This window comes from Macrotis lagotis, chromosome 1, assembly GCF_037893015.1.
Source record: "Macrotis lagotis isolate mMagLag1 chromosome 1, bilby.v1.9.chrom.fasta, whole genome shotgun sequence".
Lineage (NCBI taxonomy): Eukaryota > Metazoa > Chordata > Mammalia > Peramelemorphia > Peramelidae > Macrotis > Macrotis lagotis.
In genome coordinates, this window is record NC_133658.1 from 240047876 (window position 1) to 240071683 (window position 23808).

A 23808-nucleotide genomic window follows, 5' to 3' on the forward strand; every position below is an offset into this window, starting at 1 on the left:
AAGATTTACTAGCTGTGTGGCAAGTAATTTCATCTCTTTTAGCTCAGTTTAGTGCCCATCTTCTATGGTGGGTGTGGAATTCAAATGAGATGTCAAGCTCCTTGCAAACTTTAAAGTGGTATATGAATGTGAGCCATGACATTTCAGGGACCTGGGATATTGTGGCAGCCTCTCCTACCTGGAGGACAGCCTTTAAGGGGAGCTGTGACTGCTTGCAGATGAGTGTCCAAAAGTAGCCAGGCTGGACATTGAACAGCAGAGTTTCTAAGCTTCTCCTGGAAATGTGCTCATGTTGGTGGGAGAGGTAGGAATTTGTGCTCCCCCAGTTTAGCCTATGGGGGATCCCTGACCCTCTCTGTATCATAGGTAGTGTTCTACTTTAGTGAAGGAAAATGCCATGTAAATGCAAATCAATTTTTTTCCCCTCCCTGGAATTTTAGATATCAAACAAAAAAAAAAAGAATGTGCCCTAGAGCCTGCCATGAGTCCTTGGCATAGAGAATATACCCAGGCTTTTCATCTGTAGGTAGCGTTGATCTGTGGATGAAGTTATTCCAGCCAGGATGAATCTCAGAGCATTACATGCAACATTTCCAGAGCCTCCAGTCTTAGATTGAATTCCTACAAAATGCTGAAGGCAAGACACTGATTTAGTGAAAGAGTGGAAGAATGTTTATTTGGTTTCAAGCCAGAGATAGCTGAGAACAGGGGTGTGCTGGGGCTAGAGAGTTCCAGACCAGCTGGCATATGCTTAACAATCTGGCTGGTCCTGACCCCAGGGAGGCAGAGACACCCAGCAATGCTGGCAGATGTGCCTTTGGATGTCTGGTGCCTTCACACGATTCCATCGTAGCCTTGTACCCCACACTTCTTGCCTGCTATTTGGCATCCAAAAGTCAATGCCTCCTGCATGCTTTTTCCTGGAGGAAGGACAAGTAGCTCAGTAGCTCTCACTGACCATCCACCAGAAGAGTCTTTAGCTTCACCATTATAGCCCTTCACTCCACCCTCCCAAGTCCCTGCCCTTAGGCTTGGATGGCAGCACTCACCCTGGGAAAGGCTGAAGATGACAGAGGCATTGAAGGTGTCTCCGGCCCCTAGGGTGTCTACTACTCGGGGTGGTGGGAATGCATCAGAGTGCAGGAGCCGTCCATCAGGGCCCAAGGCGTCTGCCCCCTCCTCTGCCCACGCACATACTAGCACAGCCCTATAGAATACTCCATTCAGCACCCAAGGAGCTACCCAAGAGAACTCAAATATGGGAAGAAAGCCCAGAGATACAGACAAGGCCAGGTATTTCCCAACTACAGACTTTCATGTACCATCCTGGATACCAAGTAAAAAACACTAATTCCTCTTTACCCAAAGGCCCAGGCTTATTCCAAAGGACAGGAATCCCTAAGGAGCCCCACCCTGTTCCACACCAATCCCAGCTCACCCTTTCCCTACACGGCTGTACAACCCCTTTAGGGTTTCAGCTGCTGACCGGAATCCCATGTGCCTGGCCACATCCTTGCTGACAAAAACCTAGTAAAAAAGGAGACAGATGAGAGGATGAGTTAACACCAACCCCTAACACTGTCCCTTATCTATTCAACCATAGAACTTCTGGGCTGTCCCTGGCTTACCCTTTGCCCAGCTCTTACAATCTTTTTTTTTTTTAGGTTTTTGCAAGGCAAATGGGGTTAAGTGGCTTGCCCAAGGCCACACAACTAGGTAATTATTAAGTGCCTGAGACCAGATTTGAACCCAGGGACTCCTGACTCCAGGGCCAGTGCTTTATCCACTGCACCACCTAGCTGCCCAACTCTTACAAGCTTAACCCTGGCCAAATCTGAATAATGGGAGGGAACAGAGTGAATCAGAAAGTGTACTGGACTGGGAATCAAAAGTCCTGAGCTCAAGTTCTGGCTCCTTAAGCCAGGCTTGGGACTCTTCTGAACCTCAGTTTCCCTATCTGTAAAATGGCAGTGCTTGGCATGCTTATATCACAGGTGAATATCAAATGATACATATAGGAAAGTAATTCCTGAACCATGAAAAGCATCATGCAAACACTAGGTCTTATTATTTGTTTGTGCTTATAGATTGTTACTACTACCAAAGTCTTCCAAGGTAGACTTCTTGATCTGTCCAGTTAATAAGTAATCATAGGCTATGATCAAAGGACACTGTGGCCTTTTTCTAGGTACATGTTTTAGAATAATTCAACACACATTAACTCAGTCTAAGTACCAGGCATTGGAAATACAAAAACAACTAAAAAAATGAAATTGTCCCTGTTCTTAAAAAATTTGTATTTTACTGGCAAACAGAGGTAGCTCCTTTAACAGTAGTACCCAGGATGGCCCCTAGTCAAGGGTTGGCCCTAGGCCTTCTGGGGTTTCTGAGATATTTTAGGGGGGGGCAGTAGATGAGAAAGAGATGAACTCAATTCATTTTAGACCTTTAGGATGTTGGCAGAATAGACTGATCTACCACCCCAAGTAGTCCCTGGATCTGGGGCAGAAGTGGTCTCCATGTATGATGGCTGAAAATTGTTCCCATCATGGCCAGTCTGGCCTGGGATGCTGGCTGCCACTTCTCTCCACATCCCATTCCCAAGCCTCCAGGGGATGATAATGTCACCAAGAGTGGACCTCTGGGACATGGGACTCCTGAACTATGTACTTAGTGGATAAAGATACTAGGTATTCCCAAGGAGCAATAAATCACTGTTATGCCAATATGTGGTTCTTAATAAAAAGTCAGCCTGGGGGTCAGGGCCTAAGATTTGGTTGGTGCCAGCATCCCTGCTCTTCCTCCTCTGATTCTCCCTTTCTCATACAGTGTAGGATTGTAAATCACAGGATCAAAGGTTCAGAGATGGAAGGCACCTTAGAGATTCTCTAGTTCAATCACCTAGGGTCATACAGCCTCTGGAGCTGATTCTCTAGTTCAATCACCTAGGGTCATACAGCCTCTGGAGCTGATCTAAACCAATTCAGGTCTTTCTGACTCCACATCCAGGCCCCTGTCTACTATATCTCCCAGGGCTGCAGGATGATAGGGATGGGATTTTCCTGCCAGCAACAGATGTAAGGAGAACTTGGTGCTATCAAATGCCATGGAGGAAACTATTGACTGTGGTCTCCTAAGGCACTTACCACATCCCCATGGGCAAAGAGCTGGTATAACTCTTCCCTTGGCTTCTCCACCTCCACAGATATCCTGATCTGCTGCTCTCGGGGCAGTTTCTTGTTGTGCTGCTCTACTCGCTGCAGCATCTTTACCTGTTCAGATGCATTCCGGCCCTAGGAAGGCAAGGAAGCAGGGAGAGAGAATCAGACCATCCTTTGTGGAGATCAAGGGACATAGCTGGTGTCTCCAATTTCTGCTCTCAGGGCTACTGACCACCAGCTTTTCCCTACCCAGTGACAAATTGTCTAATGGGAGCTCTTGTTTTTTGGGCTTTTTTTTTTTAGGTTTTTGCTAGGCAATGGGGTTAAGTGGCTTGCCTAAGACCACACAGCTAGGTAATTATTAAGTGTCTGAGACCGGATTTGAACCCAGGTACTCCTGACTCCAGGGCTGGTGCTTTATCCACTGCGCCACCTAGCCGCCCCTAATGGGAGATCTTGATGGAGTGGGGATCAGAGTTGGAGGGCTGGACCTAAAACTCCAATTTGATCAAAGGACAACTCAACAGCCCTCAAAAGGCTGCCTAATCTAAGTTTCTTCCATACCAACTTCCAATTTTCCCAGCAGTTTTTAATCAAAGAGAGAGTTTTTATCCCAATAGCTGGACTCTTTGGGTTTATCAAACAGAACAGCAGATTACTATAATCATCTCCTGCTTTTACACCTAGTCTATTCCACTGGTCCACCACTCTTATTTCTTAGCCAATACCAGACAGTTTTGATGACAGATACTTTATAATATAATTTTAGATCTGGGAGGGCTAAGCTACCTTTTGTACTTTTTTTTTCCAATTAAATAAAAGGCTGCCAATTATGGCAGGAAGAACCCCAGGGGTATCAACTAAGACTAGCTCTGAGCTCTCTACTCCTCATCTTCTCAATGTAAAAGCAAGTAGTCAGATATTAGTCTAGAATTGAAAGTCTTTCTCTGAAGAACCTTACTTATAGTCCAAACTCAAGTTTCATTGAGTTGAGACTCTACAAGGGAGATTTTTAGGGGTCTATTTCCTAATTTCATTCTTGGTTCTTAGGGGATCCAAGACCCAAGGCTAGTTAGCCCTTACCACAGATAATAGAAACAGATAATAAATTGTCAGCAAACAAAGAAGTCCCTGGGTCTGTATTCTTGGGAAGAATAGAATGGAAAAAAGTAAAGTGTCAGTCTGAGGCCCTAGTAACTTGAAGTAGGGCTTACCTCAAAGTGGATCCACTTAAACCGGTTCAGGTCAACCTTTTCAAAGTCCTTCGCTGACACATCTGGCAAGTTTCTGAACAGTGAGCAATAGATGGAGGAGGGGGAGAAATGACATGTGAAATAATCAGAGAAGCCAAGAGGCTCTGGCCTTCTATTTCCCCAGTCCTAGTACTGCATTGCACCATAGCCCTTCCCCCGCCACCAAAGTTTTAATCAACATCACACTGCTGAAAGATCAGACCTTTCGAAAAGGATATGTTTAAGAATGAGGTAGTGGAGAGAATCCATTATTTTGAATCTTCCTGCCAAGATAGGGTGATCCCTAAATCCTTGCTGGCATTTACCCTAATGCATTAAACTCAGAATTCAGGTTCTGAATTGTAAACCAGCATCTTAGGTCATATCTCATTCTCTTGAGGACCTGTGAGGGACTGAAGAATCCCTGAAATGGATAGCCATTTTATTTATGAATTACCTAAACTGGGATATTAAAGCTCATCTTCAGGTAAGGGGGTTAATATCTGACTGCCCCTGGGGCCCAGAGCATCCGTGCTCCTGATGGGAATTGGGGAATATGATCCCATTTATTCCTCAGGCAAAGCACATGTTATGAGCTCTGGATGGGTAAAAGTGACCTTGGATCATGAAAGTCTCTGAATTTCTGTCTACCTAACTCCTCTCAGCTCAGCCAAGAGTCTCATACCTGTCCTCCAACACTTCTGTATTCATGTTGGGGAGTGGGGTAAGGAAAGACCAGCTGGAGGCTCTTCCTGGACCCTAAACATTAACAACCAAGGCAATCTCACTTATAATTAGTCCATCCTCCCAGAAGGCAAAGCTTAGGAGAAGACTCATCTCTAAGCAGCTGTGGTTTACCCCAGGCAGTCTATAGGACAACTCTCATTCTCCAATCCTGGGGATCTTGAGGCAATTACAGAGAGCCAGGTCAAAATCCAAGGAAGGGAAGATGCCTCTGCCTCCAGAACCCTTGATGCTAAACAGGATGCAGATAACACAGTTCTAGGACTGGGCCTAGCTACTGAGAATGAGGGGAATGCGCTGATCTCCCTCAAACAGAATGGGCACATTGCCCTCCATCATATAACACTTTCTTCCCACAAGCCCAACAGGCTTTAAGAGAATTTTTCTTTAATGCAGAGGACCAATTAGCTAATTATGAAGGAATTAGAATACAAATTAAATTATTTAAATGCCCACCCATCCATGATGTTAAGCAAGGGCCAAACCATCAGATTTAGCAATATCCAATCATTTTCCCCCAACCCCCCAACTTTGCCCTAATTAGAGATGATTTAAAATCACTTTCTGGCTCAGTATAGGGGCAATTTCAAGCAATGAGAGAGGTCAGGGAAGTGGACAGCAGAGATGCCCACAGTGATCTGTGAGGGAAGAGAAGCTGATTGGTGGATTGTGCCAGGGACTAGCCTTACGTGTCATAGAGGACAATGGTACGAGAACCATTGGAGTTGTTGACGATGCAGCAGGAGCAAGGTGTTTCGCCCTTGTTCTGCCATGCCACCTGCGACACATCCACGCCCCGATATTTAAAGTCAGCCACCAGGAAGCTTGGGGTGGAGCATGAGGTCATGGGATGTAGGGGAGACACAAATTAGAGCCCATGAATGGCATGGCCTTCCTATGGTGATTGGAAGCATGCCTAAGACACCTGGGGCACTGTCTGGCAAGAGTCCTGTCCTGGCCCTAGCACATCTTTGTTGATGAAAACAGATGTACACACCTGTGAGCGTGCAGGATGGTACGGCTGCCAGTAGCTGCACTGATGATGACTGTGGAGATGGGGATGGAGCCCACACGCTGAGAGACTGTGTAGCGCAGATCCACAGAGTATCGGCGAAGGTCATCCAAGACAAAGCTGCCAGGTGTGGGGGGAGTACCACACTGGGGAACAGTTTGACAAGGGGCCTAGGGGCAGGAGGGGAGCTGACACTTGGGACCCTGGAAAGTAGGCGAAGGGTAGGAAAGGCAAGCAATGCAGGCAAAGACCTGGGGAAGGAAGCCTAAGCCTGGAATCACCCCAGGCTGCATGAGAGGCAGGAAGGAGCAGAGGTATGTATGGAGAAGGAGAGTGGGGAGGGAGTTGGGATAGTTTTATTTGAGGGAGCTTAGGTATACAAAACAAAATCTAACCTCTTCCTTTAGAGAATCCTAAATCCAAATACTAGAGCTGAAAGGGAGATTGTCTAGTCCAAACCTCCTCATCTTACAAAAGAAGAGACTGATGTCCAGAGACATTTTGAACAAAAAAATAGATAACATTTACATAATGCTTACTATGTGCCAGGCACTGTCCTTAAGTACCTTAGAATTATTATTTTATTTGATGTTCACAACAACCTTGGGAATTAAGTGCTATGATTATCCTCATTTTACAGAAGAGGAAACTGAGGCAAACAGAAGTTAAGTGATTTGTCCTGATCACCTACCCAGTAAGTATCTGAGGCCACATTTGACCTCAGGTCTTGCTGACTCCAGGTCCGACACTGTCCACCGAGCCCTCTAACTGCCTCCTGTCCTCTGTGCCAAAACCTGAGCAGAATTAATGATTAATAATCAAAGTGATACTTTGTCCCCCAGCTTGAATCCACATGAAATCCACATGGTACTCTGGAAGGACATTTTGGGATACTCAGGTCTCAGCTGGAAGTTCCCCCACCCTCAGTGGTTGTCATTTTTGTGTTACATATTTATTTCTAGAGCCTCATTAATACAAAAATCCTGCCTATGACTCTGTATCATAAAGTCCCTTTGAAGCCCTACAATTCTAGGATTCTAGGATACTCTAAGGAGCTGTTGTTTCTTCTCCTCTAGAGCATCTGGTAATATTGGCCTATTCAGCAGGTAGCCACTAGACTAGCTGTGGTCAGTATCATCTGATTCAAATTTCCTTCCCACAGGTATTCTTGTCCAATTAGAAATGTAACCAAAAGGTACAGAGTAGGCCTTCTAGTCTAAGGCCCAGAACAGGGAGAGTCATAAGCCATCCTCTAGCCCCTGAGGAGCTTTGGATGTTTTCTGATCTTCATGATTTTCTGGGAGCCCCCAGAAGAGCCAACAGCCAGAATGAACCTGGCCCCAAATATAAAGGTTTGATAAGAAATTAAGCTTTGGAATATGGCAAGTTAAAATCTGATACCTTGAATCCACTTCCCTATTGGTCACTACTCATTTAAGATTTCCTAAGCCATCTCACGAATGTAGCATTCTCTCCAAAGCACCAAGATTCCTACTGAGATTAACAGTGTAATCATGCTGGGGGTACAAAGTGCTGGTGCACCACAGCTCAGAAACGTGGCAGCTTGCCTTGCTGCCCAGAATGGGCAAAGTTTGGGCCTCACCTTCCTGATAAACACCTGCTGAATCTAGACCCTAAGGTCAAAGGGCTCTTGGGCATTAGCAATTCTTTGACAAACGGGCAATGTGGCCCACATGCTGTAGTAATGGTCAACTGATGCCGGGGAGATGTAGAAGTTGCAGCTTTACTATGTACTTTGTGGAAACCTTGGACACCCTGTTCAGTGGTTCAGGACCCTCAGCAGCAAGATAAACTAAATGTGTATTTAGCAAAGAGGAACCTCCCTGAAAAACTGGCCTTGTTTTCCCCTTGTAGGACTCTTCAGTTATTCACATCCAAGGAGAATCCTCTCTTTATGAAAGGAAAGGGAGGGTGAGTTGCTAAGGTCCTCTCTATTCTCATCCAAAAGTGTGAAATTTTATTCAAGAGTAATATATTCATTTATTGCAATAATAATTTATTAAGTACCCACTGTGGGATGCTAGGTACTTTGTGTACATAGACAAAAATCTTAAGTCCTTGCATTCAGAAAGCTTACATTCTATTAGTTAAAGACAGTTTTTAAAATGGTAGAAAAGAGTGTTGATTGAGCCAAGAGAAAGCAGAGAAATGGAAGATAGAGGGAAAAGCCAGCAGAGAACAGCCAAGGAAACAAGCAAGGGCAAAGGGCTAGATATCTCTGGAAACAAAGCCTTATCACACAGAGAACACTAATTAAATATTCCAGGAGCTAAAACCTCATACAAATAATTCTCCACAGGGACACTTTTTCTCTTATCCCCCCCCTCCCCATATGAAAGTACAGAGGGACTTTTGATTTCTTCATTTTAAAAGATGAGACTAAGGTCCAAAAATGGCAAATGAAATCCTTGGGAGAGCAAAGCCTATTAGTTAATTTTAGGGGACCATTCTTCTGCCTCTACTCTATAGGGAACTCCCATAATGCTTTTCTAATAAGCCCGGTTTTCTCCATACTCACTCAGCAACATGTCCAGGAGCCAAGGAGCCCATGAAAGCACAAGGAGCTCCTAGGAGGGAAAGGATGGTACAGGAATTGGAGGCATTCCCACCACGCTGCCATCGTTGGGTCAAGCACCTAAAAGGAAAAAGAGGACCACTGTTAACTTCAAAATCTAGAACATTAACCCCTCTCACCCCAACCTCAATCCCTCAAGATAAAGATTGTTCCATTTTTATTTCTAAACCTCCAACACCTAGCATTATCTAACGACACACTAGGTGTTTAATGTTGAATGACTGAATCCTTTACTAGAGGGGTGAAGCTGACCATAAAAAAAGGGCTCAGGTCTCCACTCTCAGTTCTTAATATGGCTAAGGCTCAACAGATTCTTCCATGTATTCCAAGGTCAATCTCCCTCAGCAAGTGTGAAGAATCAGATGCATGCCTCCTAGTGATGATATCAAGTGTGTTAATTAGAAACCAAACAATTTGGTCAAGCCCCTGGTGTCTGACCTGTCTTCACTTTCCCTTATTTCCTCCCCAAAAAGCTACAGCTGGATTGTTACATTAACCTTTCTGGTAACTGCATCAACTCCTGTAGTTTGAAGAGTCAAAACTACTTCAAAAAAAGGTAAGAGTGTCAAATTTACAATTTAAAAAAATATAACTTTTTTTCTCAGAAGAATATGAATCAATAATAATAAATTAAGGTTTAAAATGTTTACAATTAGAAACAATAGTCTAAAAACAGTAATTTTTTTAGTTTGTAGATGAAAAAGTTAACAGATGATCCACTTATAAAGTGTCAAGTTTACAAAATGTTATCAGATGGAAGATGGCAACCAGTTTTCTGTCTTCACAGAAGACAAGAGAACACTATTGCATTTGAAGGGAATTAGATTAGTGAGAATATTGCCTTTATTGCTTGTGGATTGTCTTTTATTTTCAAAACTCTTTTTACATTATCTCCTGAATACAAACATAAAAATGAGGTATGACTATGATCAATTTTCAGATAAAGAAACTGAGAGGTTATATAGTCAGTCAGTTGCCCTGGAGTCTAGGCCTCCTGACCCCCCAATTTAGTATTCATTACTCTCTGAAAATGCCAGGCTTAAGCAGGAAATAAACATAAAAAACATTCTAGAATTTTATTTTGAACTCTTTCTCTCTCTAGACAGTTATAGATACACCTAGGTCAGCTTAGATAGGCTAACCATAGGATCATTAATTTAGAACTTAAAAGAACTTTTAGATATCTAGTTCAATCTTATCAATTTACAGATGAGGAAAAGAAGGTCTGGAAAAGTTAAATAACTTGACTTGACCTAGGACACAAAAGCAGTAAGCGGGGATTCAAATTCAGGTTTCCTAACTAAAATCCAATGTTTTCTCCAGGGTACCATGCTTCTCTGGAGAGCCCTCCCAGGATTCTGTGCTGAAAGTGAAAATGCCATTTTGTCCAATAGGAAGCCTAACCATGCTCCTAACCGTGATTTCCTGGAGATCGTTTCTGCCAACTTCCTAGTTGGTTAATTCTTTGGGGATGGGTCTATCCTCTCTAATGGGTCAAATGGTCACTCTTCAGGAGACCTCTCAAGCCTGCAGTGCCGGAGGGAACTCGGCCTTTCTAGGCCTACCTGGTGCCGGAGCTCCAAGAAGAAGCCGCTCGCTGTTTCTGTTTCTCTCTCAAAACCCTCACTGAGAAGGGAGTGAGCATGTATGTGCCCCCAAAGGTCAAGGATCTGGGTGAATGTCCGGTGGGCCTCTCACTGTTAGTCACTGGGGCGACCTCCCTCATTCACAGGTGAGGACGCCGGGGTGCAGAGATGCATGGGATCATGTCGGAGTCCGGACTGTCTGGTGACCCCCCCCCCAGTGCAGGACACCCCGCTCCCTCTGACCCTCAAGTCTGAATGACTTAGAGGGTCCTCCCCACTGCAGCCCCGGGGGGAGGGAGGGGAAAACTCAAGGAATTCGAAAAAGATGCTCGTACTGGGTCCGCAAGCCCGGCGTCCCCGGAACGCGGGAGGAGCCCCCTCGCGGGGAGCGGGGGCAGGCCCGACCCCCTCCCTACCTGCTGTCCGCGTCCTCCTCGGGGTACTTCTCCACCACATTGATGATGTCCAGCACCACGAGCCCCACGCACAGGATCCGCTTCTCTTCCATGGGCTCCGCGCGGCTGCAGCCCGCGGCCTCCTGCGGCCTCTTAACCCGGGGCCTCCCCGGCTCCGCCTCCCGGGGGCTCCTCCCCCACCCCCACCTCCCGTCCGGGGCGCAGCCCTTCTCCGTGGGGCCCCAGCTCTCGGGCCGGTTCCCCGGGCTGAGGGAAAGGGGGCGCCAGGGTGCTGGGGCGGGGCGCGCCCTCCGGGCCCTCCTCCAACGGGAGCGGGGCGCTCACCCCACGTGAGGAAACAAAGCCGGGCTCCCCCGGCCCTCGGGGCCGGAGGCGCGCCCTGGCCCGAGTCCCGGGCCCCGGGGAGGATCAGGACCCCGGACAGCACGGCCCGGGCCGGGCCCCCGCGGCACCTCCCTCCGCTGCCCCCGTCGCACGTGAGTCAGGACCACAGTCATTTTCTTAAAAAAAAAAAAGTCTTTATTCCTGAATAGTTTAGTACGATGGGGGCTGGGAGAGTGGGGGAGTCGGGGGGCTCGGGGCCGGGGCGTGGGGCCCCTGCCCCCCCCCAGCCGCCCAGCCCCGAGCCCCCCGCCGGAGGCTGCCCGGAGCGGAGCTCTGCCTGCGAAGGTCAAGGCCCAGGATTCGGGAGAGGCAGGGCCGGGCCGGGGCCCTGCAGGCGGCCTGGCAGCAGTCTCTGAGGTGGCGGGCCCCTCCCCTCCCTCCCCTCCCCGCCCCGCCCCCCGAGGCGGCCGGGCCCCCGAGGCGGCCGGGCCCCCCGAGGCGGCCGGCCCCCCGAGGCGGCCGGGCCCCCGAGGCGGCCGGGCCCCCGAGGCGGCCGGGCCCCCAGAGGCTGCGGGGTGCGCGGCGCGGGCGCTCGCTGGCTCTAGCTCTCGGCGTCCCGGTCCGGGTAGAGCAGGGCTCCGCTGAAGAGCGTCAGCGGCTCCTCCGAGTGCGCCAGCTGCCCCGTCACCAGGTCGATGCAGACCGTGTCCCCGGCCTCCAGGGGCAGGATCAGGCTGAAGACCCCGAGGGCGCCCGAGCTGGGCTGGCTCTCCGCCACCGGCTTGTTCTCCAGCCCCTCGGGCTCGTAGCCGCCGGAGTCGATGCGGGCGACGCCCCGGTTGGAGCGGGACAGCACGGCCTCCACCTTCCCGTGCCGGTGCCCGGTGAGCACGGCGCTCAGCAGGTAGCGGCCGGCCTGGGGCGCCGTGAACACGCCTGGGGGGAGGCCCGGGGCGCCGGGTTAGCGGCCGCCCCGGGGCCCCAGCCCAGGCCCCCCCCCCCCCCCGGCCCCGCCCGCAGGCCCCGCTCACCTGTCTCGGGGTCGTAGCAGCCCCCGTCGTTGAGCAGGACCTTGTCAAAGGGAACCGTGCCGGGCTCCGAGCGGGGGGAGCCGAGCGCGGCTGAGAAAGACACCCGGGGCAGAGGAGGGGCCGCCGCGCCTTCCAAACCTGCGGCGGGAAGGGGCCCAGGGGTTACCGGGGCCCAGGGGTTACGGGGCCGGGGCCCGACTCCGCACCCGCCTGCCCTCCCAGCTCGACTTTGCCCTCTTCTCCCCCAGTAAATGCCGGTCCTGTGTGGCCCCTCCCGCTTGATTTGGACGGGCCCGGTGGGCTGCTGGCTCTAGAAAGGGCAGACCCGCTTCCCCAGAGAATACATACCCTGTTCACCCGGGAGACCTGTGGGAGAAGGAGGTGCAACAATTAAGACAGCTCAGCGAGTGTGGAACAAAGGAGTAAACCGCCCAGCGCTGGCCTAAGTAGAATCACCGGGGGAGACCGAGAAGCTCCTAGGTTTTTCCCCTTTTCAGACTGAAAAGTCCTAGTCCTCCAATCTTTGGACTCTTTTCCTTTTCCAACAACCTGAGTCATACTTCAAGACTTAAAAGGTCTGTGGTGTTTTGTCCAGTGGGGGTGTTCCTATCAACTCAGGGGGCAACCTCTTTCTGACTCATTAAGCGCCTCTTCTCTAGGACCTGGATGTTTGGGGTTTTGTCTTTATCCTTTTTTTTTTACTTAAACAGTGGCAGGAGCTTAATAAATGCTTGTTGACTGTAGATGTGGAAAAAATTGACAGATTCATCAGTATTTGGTCAACATAGTAAAGAGCCTCTTCACACAGTGAGGTTGAGCCTTGAACAACAGTCATGGGAAACCCTGCACCAAACCAGTCAAATTGTCCTCAGCTTCATGGGGTTTGTCATAGCTTTACTCTTCTGGTAGAGCCTTCAAAAATTCAGGGGCATTTCCATAACACTATGGAGCACTGGGAGACATTGTTAATACAAAAATAATATGCATTTTCTTATTATTTAGTTCACTCAAAGAATTTCCAGATTGGATAGATCACAAGTATAGAAGTGGAAGAAGTCATCAAATATGTCATTTTAGAGGAGTTAAATGACTGATGGGTATCACTTGAAGGAAGAAGAGAAGAAAGTGAGGAGTATGATAGCTTTCTTCAAGTTTTTGAAGAATTATCATTTGGAGCTGTCTATTTAGATCCAAACAGCATAATCAGAAAGAATGGGTTCACATTCAACAGATAAATTTAGGCTGCTGTCAGGAAAAATTCCTTAAGATGAGAACTGTTCTCCTTTCATGGAAGTCTTTCAAGCAAAGGTTGGACGTTACTTTGTTGGGAAAGTTTTAGTAAGGATTCTTTTGTGTTTGAATTGGACTAGATGACTGCTGATGTCCTTTCCAAGCCAGTGATTCTGTGCAGCTCAGAGAGGTTAAGTGACTTTTTCATTGTCACACAGCTAAGAAGTAGCAGAATGGTGATGGGAACCCCAGTCATGAGTTCCAACACATGCACTTTCCATCATATTATGTTGCATCTTACAGGATTGTCAGAGCACATTTTGGCCATCCTCATAGATCAAGCATAAATCCTCATAATAGTATCCTGACAAATTTGGATATTCAATCCATTCTAAAGACTTACCAAAAAAAAAAAACCCCACTCAATCAACAAATATTTATGAAAATCACCTACTAAGATGTGTGTGTGTGTGTGTGTGTGTGTGTGTGTGAATAAAAGGAACTGAGATGATCCTTACAGAATAGAAAGGACCTTACTGCCTTTTGAGGTTGGCCTTTCCACTTTACAGAGCTCTCATTGAAAGGTTTTCCTCCTACTGAGCCAAAAATCTACCTCCTGGTAATTTCCACCCACTTTTCTTAGTTCTGCCTTCTAGGGTCAAACATTAGAATGCACAGAAATTGCTTTAGCCACTGAGTTCTTTTTTCTGCTACATGGTAGTAGGCTAGAAAAATTATAGTGGGTACTTTCTAGGTCAAACTAATTTTTTTTTGCAAGGCAATGGGATTAAGTGACTTGCCCAAGGCCACAGAGCTAGGTAATTATTAAGTGTCTGAGGCCGGATTTGAACTCAAGTACTCCTGACTCCAGGGTCGGTGCTCTATCCACTATGCCACCTAGCCATCCCCTTAGGTCAAACTAATTTTGAATGAAATGTCACATACCTGGTGGTCCTATGGGTCCTTCTTTACCATCTTTGCCAGGTGGTCCAGGGGGTCCCATAGGGCCTGGAGGCCCTGGCTTTCCAACAGGGCCTGGTGGCCCAATCTCCCCTGTTGGCCCTGTAAGAATGAAGACAGAGTGAAATGAAGCATTGAAAGGGGTTGCAAAGGGAAAAAGGTGACAAAAACTGAGAAGTGGATGAGACACAGTCAAGGAGGGGACAGGACAGGCTTAGCCTATGTAGACTGAGGATTTATTAGGAAATAGGTGAGAAATATGTGAAGGGGATCTCTACTTGGGTTGGGGATGTTTCATGTACATATCATATCTAGTCTACACAGGCCAAAGATGGCACATGAGTTGATTTTCAGTGGCATGTGGACTGACTATTTGTTTATCTACTACAATCCTACTGTGTCACTAGATCACCTACAAGAGGTGGTTTGGGATTATTACTTTCTCTTCTTAAATCCAATCTCCCAATTTACTTATAGCCCTTCCATTCCATTGAATCACTTCTTGATCTTTGCCCCTTTAATTATCCTTCACTCTATAATCTTCAATCTTTGTCCATCAATTCCTTCTCTGGTGCCCACAAACATGTCCAGATTTCCTCTAGCCTTAAAAAACTTTTGCCATATTTTCATGGTATCAATCCTATATCTTGTCTCCCTTCCATGGTTAAATTCATAGAAAAGAAATCTTATTCCCTTCACTTTCTCTCCTTGACTCTTTACTCCTTACCTTCTTGACTCCATATCTGACTTTAGTCATCCCCCTAAACCCCTGTCCCCACATTCACTTGAGAGTGCTCTAAAATTACCATTGATTTCAGGATTACCCCATAGTCAAAATTGTTATCAATTGTTATCTATCTCCACCTCTCTGCAGTACACTGTTTAACATTTCTTTTCTCTTGGATTCTCTCTCCTCCTTGAGTATTAATGATGTTCTCTTCTATTTCTCTTAACTGATTACCTCTTTTTAATTAATCTCCTTTGCAGGATCTTAATCCACATACCTCTCCTTTTGCATGGAGTACACCAAAGGACTCAGTGTTGGGCCCTTTTGTCTTCTGTCTCTACACTGTTTTGATTATTGCTTCAGCTTCCATGGATTCAAGCATTAACTCAATGCAGATGACTCCAAAATTTAAGTATCGAACCTTTAATTTGTTTCCTGGATTCCAATCCCAAATCATCAATTGCCTACTGGACCTATAGAGGTCTCAAATTCAAATGTCAAAAGTGAAACTCATTTTATTTCCCCATGAACTCATTACTCTTCCAAAACTTCCACATTTCTATGGAAGGTACCACAATCCTTCCAGTCACCCAGTTTTTCAGCTATTTCTACCTGCCATTTCTAATCAGTTGCCAAGTCTTGGTAATTCTACCACAGTATCTCTTACATCTGTTCCCTTCCCCCCATTCACACAGCCACTATTATAGTTCTGGTCCATCACCTCTCTCTTGGAGTATTGCAATAAAGCTCCAAAATTGATTACATTCTTCTCCAATTCATCTTCCAGCTGCCAAACGGATATCCCTAAAGCCCTGTCTTTCCCCTTGTTCAAGAAATTATAGTGATTCTTTATTGCCTCTAGGGCAAATTACATACTCTCTTTTTTTTTGGCATTTAAAGCCCCTAATAATCTGGCTCCTAACCCATTTACAGGCTGCTTTCACCTTGTAACCCCTCCTACCTCACATACCCAGCCAAATTGACCTCCTTGCTATTCACTGTAGATGGTGTTTTCTATCTTACCTACAAAGACTCAAAACTGTCCTCATAGTTGATCAGAATGCAGTTCCTTCTTACCTCCACCTCTTAGAAACCCTCACCTCAAGTCAGCTCAGGTGTCATCTTTGATATCTGAGACCTTTCCCAATTCTCTCAGAATTACTTTATTTTTGTTATATTTGCTTATTTGTGTACATATCATTTCTTCCCACTCAAATGTAATTCTCTGGGGAAAGGCATTTTTTTTGTTCAGGAAGAACAATAAATGTTGGTCAAATTAAATTGAATGCTTTGAAGCCTAGAGCCTGGCACTCTAGCACAGCACTTCTGAAAAGGGACAGTCAGTTCTAGGGGAATTGGAGGGGATAGGAGGAGTAGATGAGAGATCAGGTAGATACAAGGAACCTCAGGAAAAGGAGAACTCCCAGACAATTACCTCCTCCCCAATCCCCCTCTCAAAGGGTTCTTACCAGAGAGGTCACTTTGGCTGAGCTGATGCAGCTGTTCTTCCAGAAAGAGCAGAGAGCTGTTAAGGGCTCCCAGCCTTCGGCCTAGGCCAGCTTGGCCACCTAGCAGTTTCTCCAGCAGGGCAGCTTGGTTCTGGCTAGTGCTGTTGGTTTCCCGTAAGCCAGCCCAGAGTCCAGCCACATGATTTGAAAGCCCTTCTCGAAGGCCCCGCAATCCTCCAGCCACTGTGTCTAGTCGTTCACATATGCCTTCAATCCGGGTCAGTCGTCCCTCAAAGTTTGGGCACTGTCCGACTTGACTTTGCCCTTCTTCTAGAATGCGCAACCTTTCTTCACTTTCTGTTGCGTGCTCTGTGGCCTCCTGTTGTAGTCGGTTGATCTCAGAGATGATCCTGTCCTTGGTGACTCCCAGGTCAGCCAAATCTGCCCCCTGGCCTTCCACTGCAGTCTGTATTTCCCTCACTGAATCATTGAGGGAACTGAAGGTGAGGATGACCTCTGAGAGTTCCCCTTGCATTGCCCGAAGGGCTGCACCTGAACTGCCCCCAAAAACACTGAAGCCATCTAATGGGCCCCGCCCAGGGCCCCCCACTCCTGTACTGCTTCCTGGGTCTCCTGGGGGCAACAAAGGGCAAGAACAGCGCTCTACTCCTTCCCTTAACCGGTTTAATTCCCCCTGAAGTTCACTGCAGTTCAGGCAATCTCCTTCTCTGTCCTGCATTCTCTCCTCCAACTGGGTCAGCCTCCCGGTTGTTTGGTTCAACTGAAGTAGCAAGTCCCCAGGCCCTTCATGTTGCATACCCAGCTGATCCCTCATCCGCCCCAGTTCCCCTTCCAGTCCATCCAGAGCTGCCTGTAAAGTCTCTCCAGCCACCCCCATCTTGTGTAAGCTGGAACCCACCAGTCTCAGTTGGCCCTCATTGTCTAGAATCCTCCTCTCCAAGTCACTGAGGATGGCACTGATTTGTGAATCTTGGGTCCCTGGGTAAGCAGTGCAGAGCTGTCCACAAGCCTGCACAGCCCCTTCCACCCGCTCCTCTAGCACATGGAGCCGGGAGTCTAGTTCCTGACTCAAGTTGGTCAGTCTTTGTTCTAGTCTGGTGAGCTGCCCCTTGGCTCCCTGAAGCCAATGTCCCATGCCTCCGATGACAGCATGGTCACCTTCTGTCTTCTCTGAAGGGCCCAGGGTAGAATTGAATTGATCCTCCAGCCGCGAGAGGCGAGTGGCCAGACTGGTATAGCCAGGGGGATGGCCTCCCTGCCCAGCTGCCCCCTCAAGCTCTCCCCCTCTCCGACCACTCAGCACATGCACAGAGCCAGCCACCACATCCAGCCGACGTTCCACATCCCCCAGCCTCTGGCCTAGATCAGGAGCGCAGCAGCCTGAAGTGGGCACCCAGCCCCCAGACAGTCTCTGGTGCAACTGTTCCATGGCTTCCCTCTGTTGCTGTTCTCTGGAACCAAGGAGTTTCTCTAGCTCATGGAGGCGATCCTGGTCCTCCTGGTATTGCCTGCGGAAGTCATCCAGGCCATCCATGCAGCTGGAGCAGGATTCCTGCAGCCTCTGCTCCATCTCCTGAAGCAGTTTCTCTACTGGGGAAGGGTTGGCCAGGCCGGGGCCCAGAGCACCACCTCCACTGTGGAACTGGCCCAATTCCCTATCATGGGTGGAGATGCGATTCTCTAACAGCTGCAGCTGGTGCTGGATCTCGCTGAGGGTCTCCTGCACCCCAGGCTGGGCAGCCGCATCAGCAGGTGGGCGTCTGCCATTAAATGCTGCCTCCACAGCCTTTTGGACTTCCTCTCCCAGGCGCCCACTCAGGCCCTGCAGGGTGCTCTGAAGCCCTTGCAGCTCTTTTGACATGCTTTGTACTTTCTCCTCTAGTTGCTGGAATTTCTCAGAGTTCCCAGGTCCTACAAAAGGGATTAGAGTAGAAATTGTAACCAAACAGACTGAGGAGGTGAAAATCAGTGATTTTGTTCCAGTCCCAACTTTTTTCCAGGTGAATATAGACATCTCATTGAGGTAGCAAGGGGGCTTAGTGGGTAGAAACTTGAGTCAGGAAAGACTGAGTGCAGATCCAGTCTCAGACACTAACTGTGTGACCTTGAGTAAGTCACTTAACCCCTGTTCACTTATTCTACCAGAGAAGGAAATGGCAAACTGCTCCAAGTATCTTTGCCAAGAAAACCCCATATAGGGTCATGAGGAGTTGAAGGAGGCGTTGAACCCCCACCCACCCCCATCTTCCAGAAATAGAAAAATAAAGGCAGGCATTTCATGAGAAGCTCTCTTGTTTGTTTTCATTGGGTAGGATATGCCTCAGAAAGTTGGTACTCTTAATAATTACTTAATAATTGTTATAATTAAGAAGAAAGGAGAAAAGGCTCAGTCTGAGGGGGCCATCATGCATATGAAGAGATGCTCAAAGCACAGAATATCACACCATGGGACCTCTGGTCTCCAAAGTCCACGTTGTACTTTGTAGTCTATCAACAGAGGTGCATGCAAGGACTGGGAGTCTCTGCAGACCAGCTCACTAGAGCTGGGGAGTTATGTCTTTTTGTGCACCTTTGTAAAAAGGGTCATCTAAGCCATCCCCAAGGGAGCCAGGCTAAGTGCTTCTCCTAGCCCCACAGGTCCCACTAAAGAGGAGTTGCTTTCCTCCCTGCATCGGGGGTGGAGCTGCTGCTTCTGGGGTTTGGGGGTGGGGCAGTCTGGGAGTTTATTGTTCATCAAGCTCATTTTACCCCCCCCACTTTTAAAAAAAATTCTATTTTCAGAGATAATGTCCCTGCCTCCAATGCCTTGGCCCCATATTACTCAGACAGGGCTTTTCCATCTTCTTTCCCCTTACCTTCTCCTCCAAGCCCACTCAGGTAACTGCCAGCCCTGGACCCGGAGAGATTGGGACGGGCTGAATGAGGCCGAGGATGGGGAGTGGTAGTGCCCAGGGCAGGAGTTGGCCCCTCACTACAGTCCTCCCCCCCAAAACCCTGGCAACACCGCCATTCCATGTCCGTCACTGTTTTATAGGCTACTCTGTATCGAGGGCGAAGGAAGTTGCGATACCTGAGGGAGAGATAAGTGGAGATAGAAGGAAAAAGACCATCATGTACCATTAGGCATCTTTTTATGCGAGCATGTTTGGCTCTCTGGGGACAGTTGATTCAGCTTTATACATCTTTTGTATATAGGAGACAAAACTTTGCTCAGTAAACATTTGTTATTGATTGTTGCTTCTCTTATTTTCTTAAAGCCACCAGACTCGTGAGAAAGTTTGCTATGGGCTCCAGGTGATTCCTGGATCTGAGCGAGAACCCCCCCATCCTGGGCCTTACCATCATCCTTGTTTTTCCTCCCATGCCCTGGTTCAGCCCACTGGACTCACAAAACAAAAAGCAGCACAAGGGGGCAGCAAGATGTCCCTGAGTGGGTTCTCAGCTCAGTCTCTCCAGCCTTTATTTCCAGCGCACCACTGACTCTAAATGGCTCTGACCTCCACTTCCAGGCTCAGTCCCATTATTACTTCTTTGGCCTTGGGTCAAATTCCCTGGTTTCTCCATCTTGGTCTGGTCTCCCACCCCAGCCTCCATTTTCCTGGCCCAGGCAACTCACGTGATAGTTCGGGGACACTGGGGCTGGCCCCAGCCACAGGCCTGGTAGTCGGGTTTGACAAAGGTCTCCACCCCGTCTTCTAGCACGCAGCTCACTGTCCGTGTGACCACGTAGGCACACCAGTTCCTGCAGGCATAACCATCAAGGCCTGAGCACTGGGACAAGGACCCCAGGAGGAAGGCAAAGGGATGGAGCTATATAGAGGCAGGGCCTTGACCACTGGCCTCTCTCCCCATACCTTCTTGATTAATAATAGACCATGGAAAAACTTTTTAGAACGGGCATGCACAGTATAGAAGTTAGTACCTCCTGCTCTGCAGAAAGTACTCCTAATGTAGATGGGAGCTCCAAGGGGGCAGGGCAAAATGTCTGTCCATATGCACTGCCATGTGCCTGGGAGTCTGTGCATTTGCATATAAATGCTCATGGGCATAGAATTATAAATGGAACCATTTAATTTTAGAGTTTTAAATGATTTTTACCTTATAAGAACTACGAATGCCAGAGTATGAACATGTGTTTATATCTGTGTTTCTCTATAAGAGTTTGTTTATGTGTGCTTATGTGTATGAGGTCTGTCCTACCGGATGTTGCCCTAGGACCTGGGGGGGGGTAAGGGCTTTTCCCTTTTTCTGCTGGTCACAGCCCAGAACTGATAAGGATAATGGGGGCATTCACTAATAGTTACTCACCACTCCCTTCCCACTCCTCCCCACCTCTTAAACATACACAACCTTTCCAGTTTTCAGTAGTCCCACATTCCTGACCTCATCCCACCCCACCCCCCATCTGTACAGGGCCTCTCAGGATTAAGTTAGGGTCAGAAGGCAGCAAAGGAGTAGCCAGGAGAATAGGATCAATAACAGATTAAGGAGTGGGGAGTCATTGAGTCACTGTTTAGGAACAAAAGAGTAGAAATGAATTCAGGGACTGTTCCTTCTAGTCCTGGCCTCCCTGCCCTACTACGTGCTGTGTAGTAGTCTTTTTCAGAGTATGTGAGGCCTCTGTTGTCCAAGGTTTGTGGGTGGGCTAGGGGAATCAGAGGCTACAGAATGAAAAGGCTGTCCCAGTAGAGTAGGGCCAAGCTTGATGTGATCCCAGAGTAGGAAACCCTTGGGAGTATGCTAGAAAGTCATCCACTCTGGATTGCCTTTACTAATTCAATCCGATTTATTTCTGATATGACATTTTAAAAAATATATTTTTTCCAATCACATGTAAAAACAATTTTTAAGGCCCATTTTTTTTTTGAGTTCCACTTTCTTTTCCTCTCTTCCCCACTTCTTGAGAAGGAAGTAATTTGATATAGATTATACATGTGCAGTCATGCAAAAAACATCAATTTTTATTTCTAAACCCAAAACTTTATAAACATGGCAGGCAAAACTGGGTGTAGGTCAATGAATGCATGGCATGGCCTGTTGAGATCCCACTCCTCACCCCACCCAAGCCTTGGTTTCATTCCCCAGGGTGAAAAGGTGGCAGAGATGGTGGAAAAATTGTGAGGAAAAGTCCCTGCAGAGCGGCGGGGACTGGAGTCAATGGGCCTCTTACCTGTGGCGACTAGCTGGGCGGTGGGCACTTGAAGCCTGTGGCCCCCCGGGACTGAGGGACCGGCCCCCAGTGTAGAGGCTGTAGCCCCGGGGCGGGTAGCTGGCAGCCCAGGCTGCCCCAGCCAGCAGGCAGCAGAGGCAGCAGCTCCAGAGTGAGGTGGGGGCCATGCTGGGGAGGCTCCACTTTGTGCCCCACTTCAGCTGCACATCCCAGCCCCGCTGGCTGCTTCTGCCTCAGTCCCAGGGGGATCCTGACGCTCCTCAGGAAGGATAGACAACCCCTGTCCCCTCTTCCCCACCCCAGCTTCCTGCCAGCCACAAGTTTTTGCAGGGCCTCACGCCCCCTCCTTGTCCTTCCCCTGTCCTGATCCTTCCCCCCTCCTCTTTCTGTTCCTCCCTCTCTTCTTTCCGCTCTCCTCTCCTCTCCCCTACAGAAGAGTCTATTCTTTCTGCACCTAGTCTCCCAATTCTTCTTTACCTATTTAGGTCTGACTCCTCAAGCCACTCTCCCTGGCCCCCTCACAGTCCTCTCCTTGCTCCCCACTCTTCTGGATTTCCTTGTCACCTTCTTTGCCCCATTCTGTGCTCACTGGTTCCTCTGGGATGGTGAAGCTGTGCCCCTGTGGCGGCTCTGAGTGAGGGTGGCTGTATGGGGCGGGGCCCTGGACTCCTGCCTCTCTCCCTCCCTTCCCCCCAGTCTGGCTGGAGGTCCAGCCTACCACCCCCTTACCCCCCTTCCAGCAGCTCCACATCTGCTTCTTGTTAACGCCGGGAAGGAGGAAAAAGGGGGGGGGACAGAAATGTGGAGTTGCCGCCGGGCAGGGGGCCAGCCGCTCAGACGGGGCCATATGGAGCCAGGGCCAGAGCTGGGGCGGGAGAAACCTGGGGCCAGCCACTCAGATAGGGAGTCAGAGTAGCAGCGACAGCAGCATGAGCAAAAGCTATTTTAGAGAGTGACTCTCTGCCAGAGGTGGTGGGGGCTACAAAGGGATACCTGGACAAGATGGGAAAGGGTCTTGAGAACTTGTGTCTGCTTAGTACACAGAGGAGAAGAGATTCTGGAGAGAAGGAAGAGCTAACTAGCCTCTATGGGGGACTTGGATTACTTAGCCTCTTGATCTCAGTTCAGTCCAATGCAATTTATTTAAGTACCTACTATGTGCAAGGGTAGAAAAACAAACTGAAAAATGGTTGTTATCCTCATAGAGTTTATCTCTAATTTGTAAATTCATATTTAATGTACACGTGTGTATATATAGTATACAAATACATGCACACATATATAATTTCAGGAAGAGGGGGAATTAAGGGCATCAGGAAAGTCTTCTTAAAGGGGGTACCAAAAGAGCTGAGTTTTGAAGGAAGCTTAAAAGGAGTCTTATAGGAAAGTAAATGTTTAATCACCAGCTCTCAAAAAACTTTCCATATATTTTAACATTTAATCTGCATTATTCACATTTTCTCTATCACTTTTTCAAGCCTAGACTACCAACAAAACAATAAATCAAGTCCTGAGTTGTGGCAATTTCTGAGATGTAAATGCTCACACTGCAGATTTAATACCTGACTTCTTTTTTTTTTTTTTTAGTTTTTGCAAGGCAATGGGGTTAAGTGGCTTGCCCAAGGCCACACAGCTAGGTAATTATTGTGTGTCTGAGGTCACATTTGAACTCGGGTCTCTCTGGCCTCCAGGGCCAGTGCTCTCTCTATCCACTGCACCACCTGTCCACCCCAATAACTGACTCTCAAAAGCCACTTTGAGGGGCAGCTAGGTGGTGCAGTGGATACAGTACTGGCTCTGGAGTCAGGAGTACCTGAGTTCAAATGTAGCCTCAAACACTTAATATTTACCTAACTTTGTCTCCTTGGGCAAGTCACTTAACCCCACTGCCTTGCAAAAACAAAACAAAACAAAACAAAAAAGTCACTTTGAGCTCATTCTGGCATACCCCTGGGAAGTGAGGAGGACACACTTTTAGGAGTAGGAATGGTTGGAAAAGAAAGTGAAACCAGCTTCTCAATGGGAAGGAGTTAAGAGACTGGACTAAAGAAATGATCTCCAAAGTTCTTTTCAATTCATAAAATTCTATGTTTCTAGGATTCTTAGAAGGCAGAGAAGTACAGTCCAGAGGAGAAAGTGGTTTAGGATGG

General features: G+C 48.0%; 2 protein-coding genes and 1 long non-coding RNA gene across 14 annotated transcripts; 1 reads left to right on the forward strand and 2 right to left on the reverse strand.

The window, feature by feature from the left end:
* Positions 1 to 649: 649 nt before the first annotated feature.
* Positions 650 to 10870, reverse strand: KHK (ketohexokinase). 7 transcript variants are annotated; one of them, XM_074209867.1, is made up of 10 exons: positions 10748 to 10865; positions 8689 to 8805; positions 6841 to 6943; positions 6135 to 6319; positions 5827 to 5961; positions 4376 to 4448; positions 3147 to 3293; positions 1439 to 1527; positions 1050 to 1207; positions 650 to 920 (listed from the first exon to the last, which is right to left on the reverse strand). In XM_074209867.1, the coding sequence occupies exons 1-10, from the start codon at positions 10837 to 10839 to the stop codon at positions 835 to 837; spliced, it is 1185 nt and encodes a 394-aa protein (XP_074065968.1). In that variant the 5' UTR covers positions 10840 to 10865; the 3' UTR covers positions 650 to 834. The 7 variants fall into 7 exon arrangements, with proteins under 7 accessions (XP_074065968.1, XP_074065969.1, XP_074065971.1 ...); XM_074209868.1 differs by lacking the exon at positions 1050 to 1207 and having other exon boundaries at positions 10748 to 10870; XM_074209870.1 differs by lacking the exon at positions 6841 to 6943 and having other exon boundaries at positions 6135 to 6269.
* LOC141504703 (uncharacterized) lies at positions 5847 to 12845 on the forward strand. 5 transcript variants are annotated; one of them, XR_012473458.1, is made up of 7 exons: positions 5847 to 6463; positions 6790 to 6843; positions 9219 to 9301; positions 10069 to 10390; positions 10478 to 11488; positions 11706 to 11975; positions 12351 to 12845. It is a non-coding gene; the product is annotated as an uncharacterized LOC141504703 (long non-coding RNA). The 5 variants fall into 5 exon arrangements; XR_012473459.1 differs by having other exon boundaries at positions 5847 to 6276; XR_012473457.1 differs by having other exon boundaries at positions 5847 to 6843.
* Positions 11628 to 22323, reverse strand: EMILIN1 (elastin microfibril interfacer 1). Of its 2 annotated transcripts, none has more exons than XM_074209850.1 (8): positions 22136 to 22323; positions 20105 to 20230; positions 19344 to 19558; positions 16489 to 18399; positions 14278 to 14394; positions 12451 to 12468; positions 12103 to 12240; positions 11628 to 12007 (listed from the first exon to the last, which is right to left on the reverse strand). In XM_074209850.1, exons 3-8 carry the CDS (start codon positions 19501 to 19503, stop codon positions 11673 to 11675), a joined length of 2679 nt encoding a protein of 892 aa, XP_074065951.1. In that variant the 5' UTR covers positions 19504 to 19558; positions 20105 to 20230; positions 22136 to 22323; the 3' UTR covers positions 11628 to 11672. The 2 variants fall into 2 exon arrangements, with proteins under 2 accessions (XP_074065951.1, XP_074065950.1); XM_074209849.1 differs by having other exon boundaries at positions 21659 to 22323.
* Positions 22324 to 23808: the final 1485 nt, after the last annotated feature.

Coding starts and splice junctions, on each gene's coding strand:
- KHK (XM_074209867.1), bottom strand. CDS start 10,839: ATGGAAGAGAAGCGGATCCTGTGCGTGGGGCTCGTGGTGCTGGACATC. Junction 8,806..10,747: donor GAGGAGGACGCGGACAGCAG/GTAGGGAGGGGG, acceptor TTTTCCTTTTAG/GTGCTTGACCCAACGATGGC. Junction 6,320..6,840: donor TGGCCTCAGATACTTACTGG/GTAGGTGATCAG, acceptor TCCTGCCCCTAG/GCCCCTTGTCAAACTGTTCC.
- EMILIN1 (XM_074209849.1), bottom strand. CDS start 21,825: ATGGCCCCCACCTCACTCTGGAGCTGCTGCCTCTGCTGCCTGCTGGCT. Junction 14,395..16,488: donor CAGCCAAAGTGACCTCTCTG/GTAAGAACCCTT, acceptor TCATTCTTACAG/GGCCAACAGGGGAGATTGGG. Junction 12,008..12,102: donor CTGCTACGACCCCGAGACAG/GTGAGCGGGGCC, acceptor GCCTCCCCCCAG/GCGTGTTCACGGCGCCCCAG.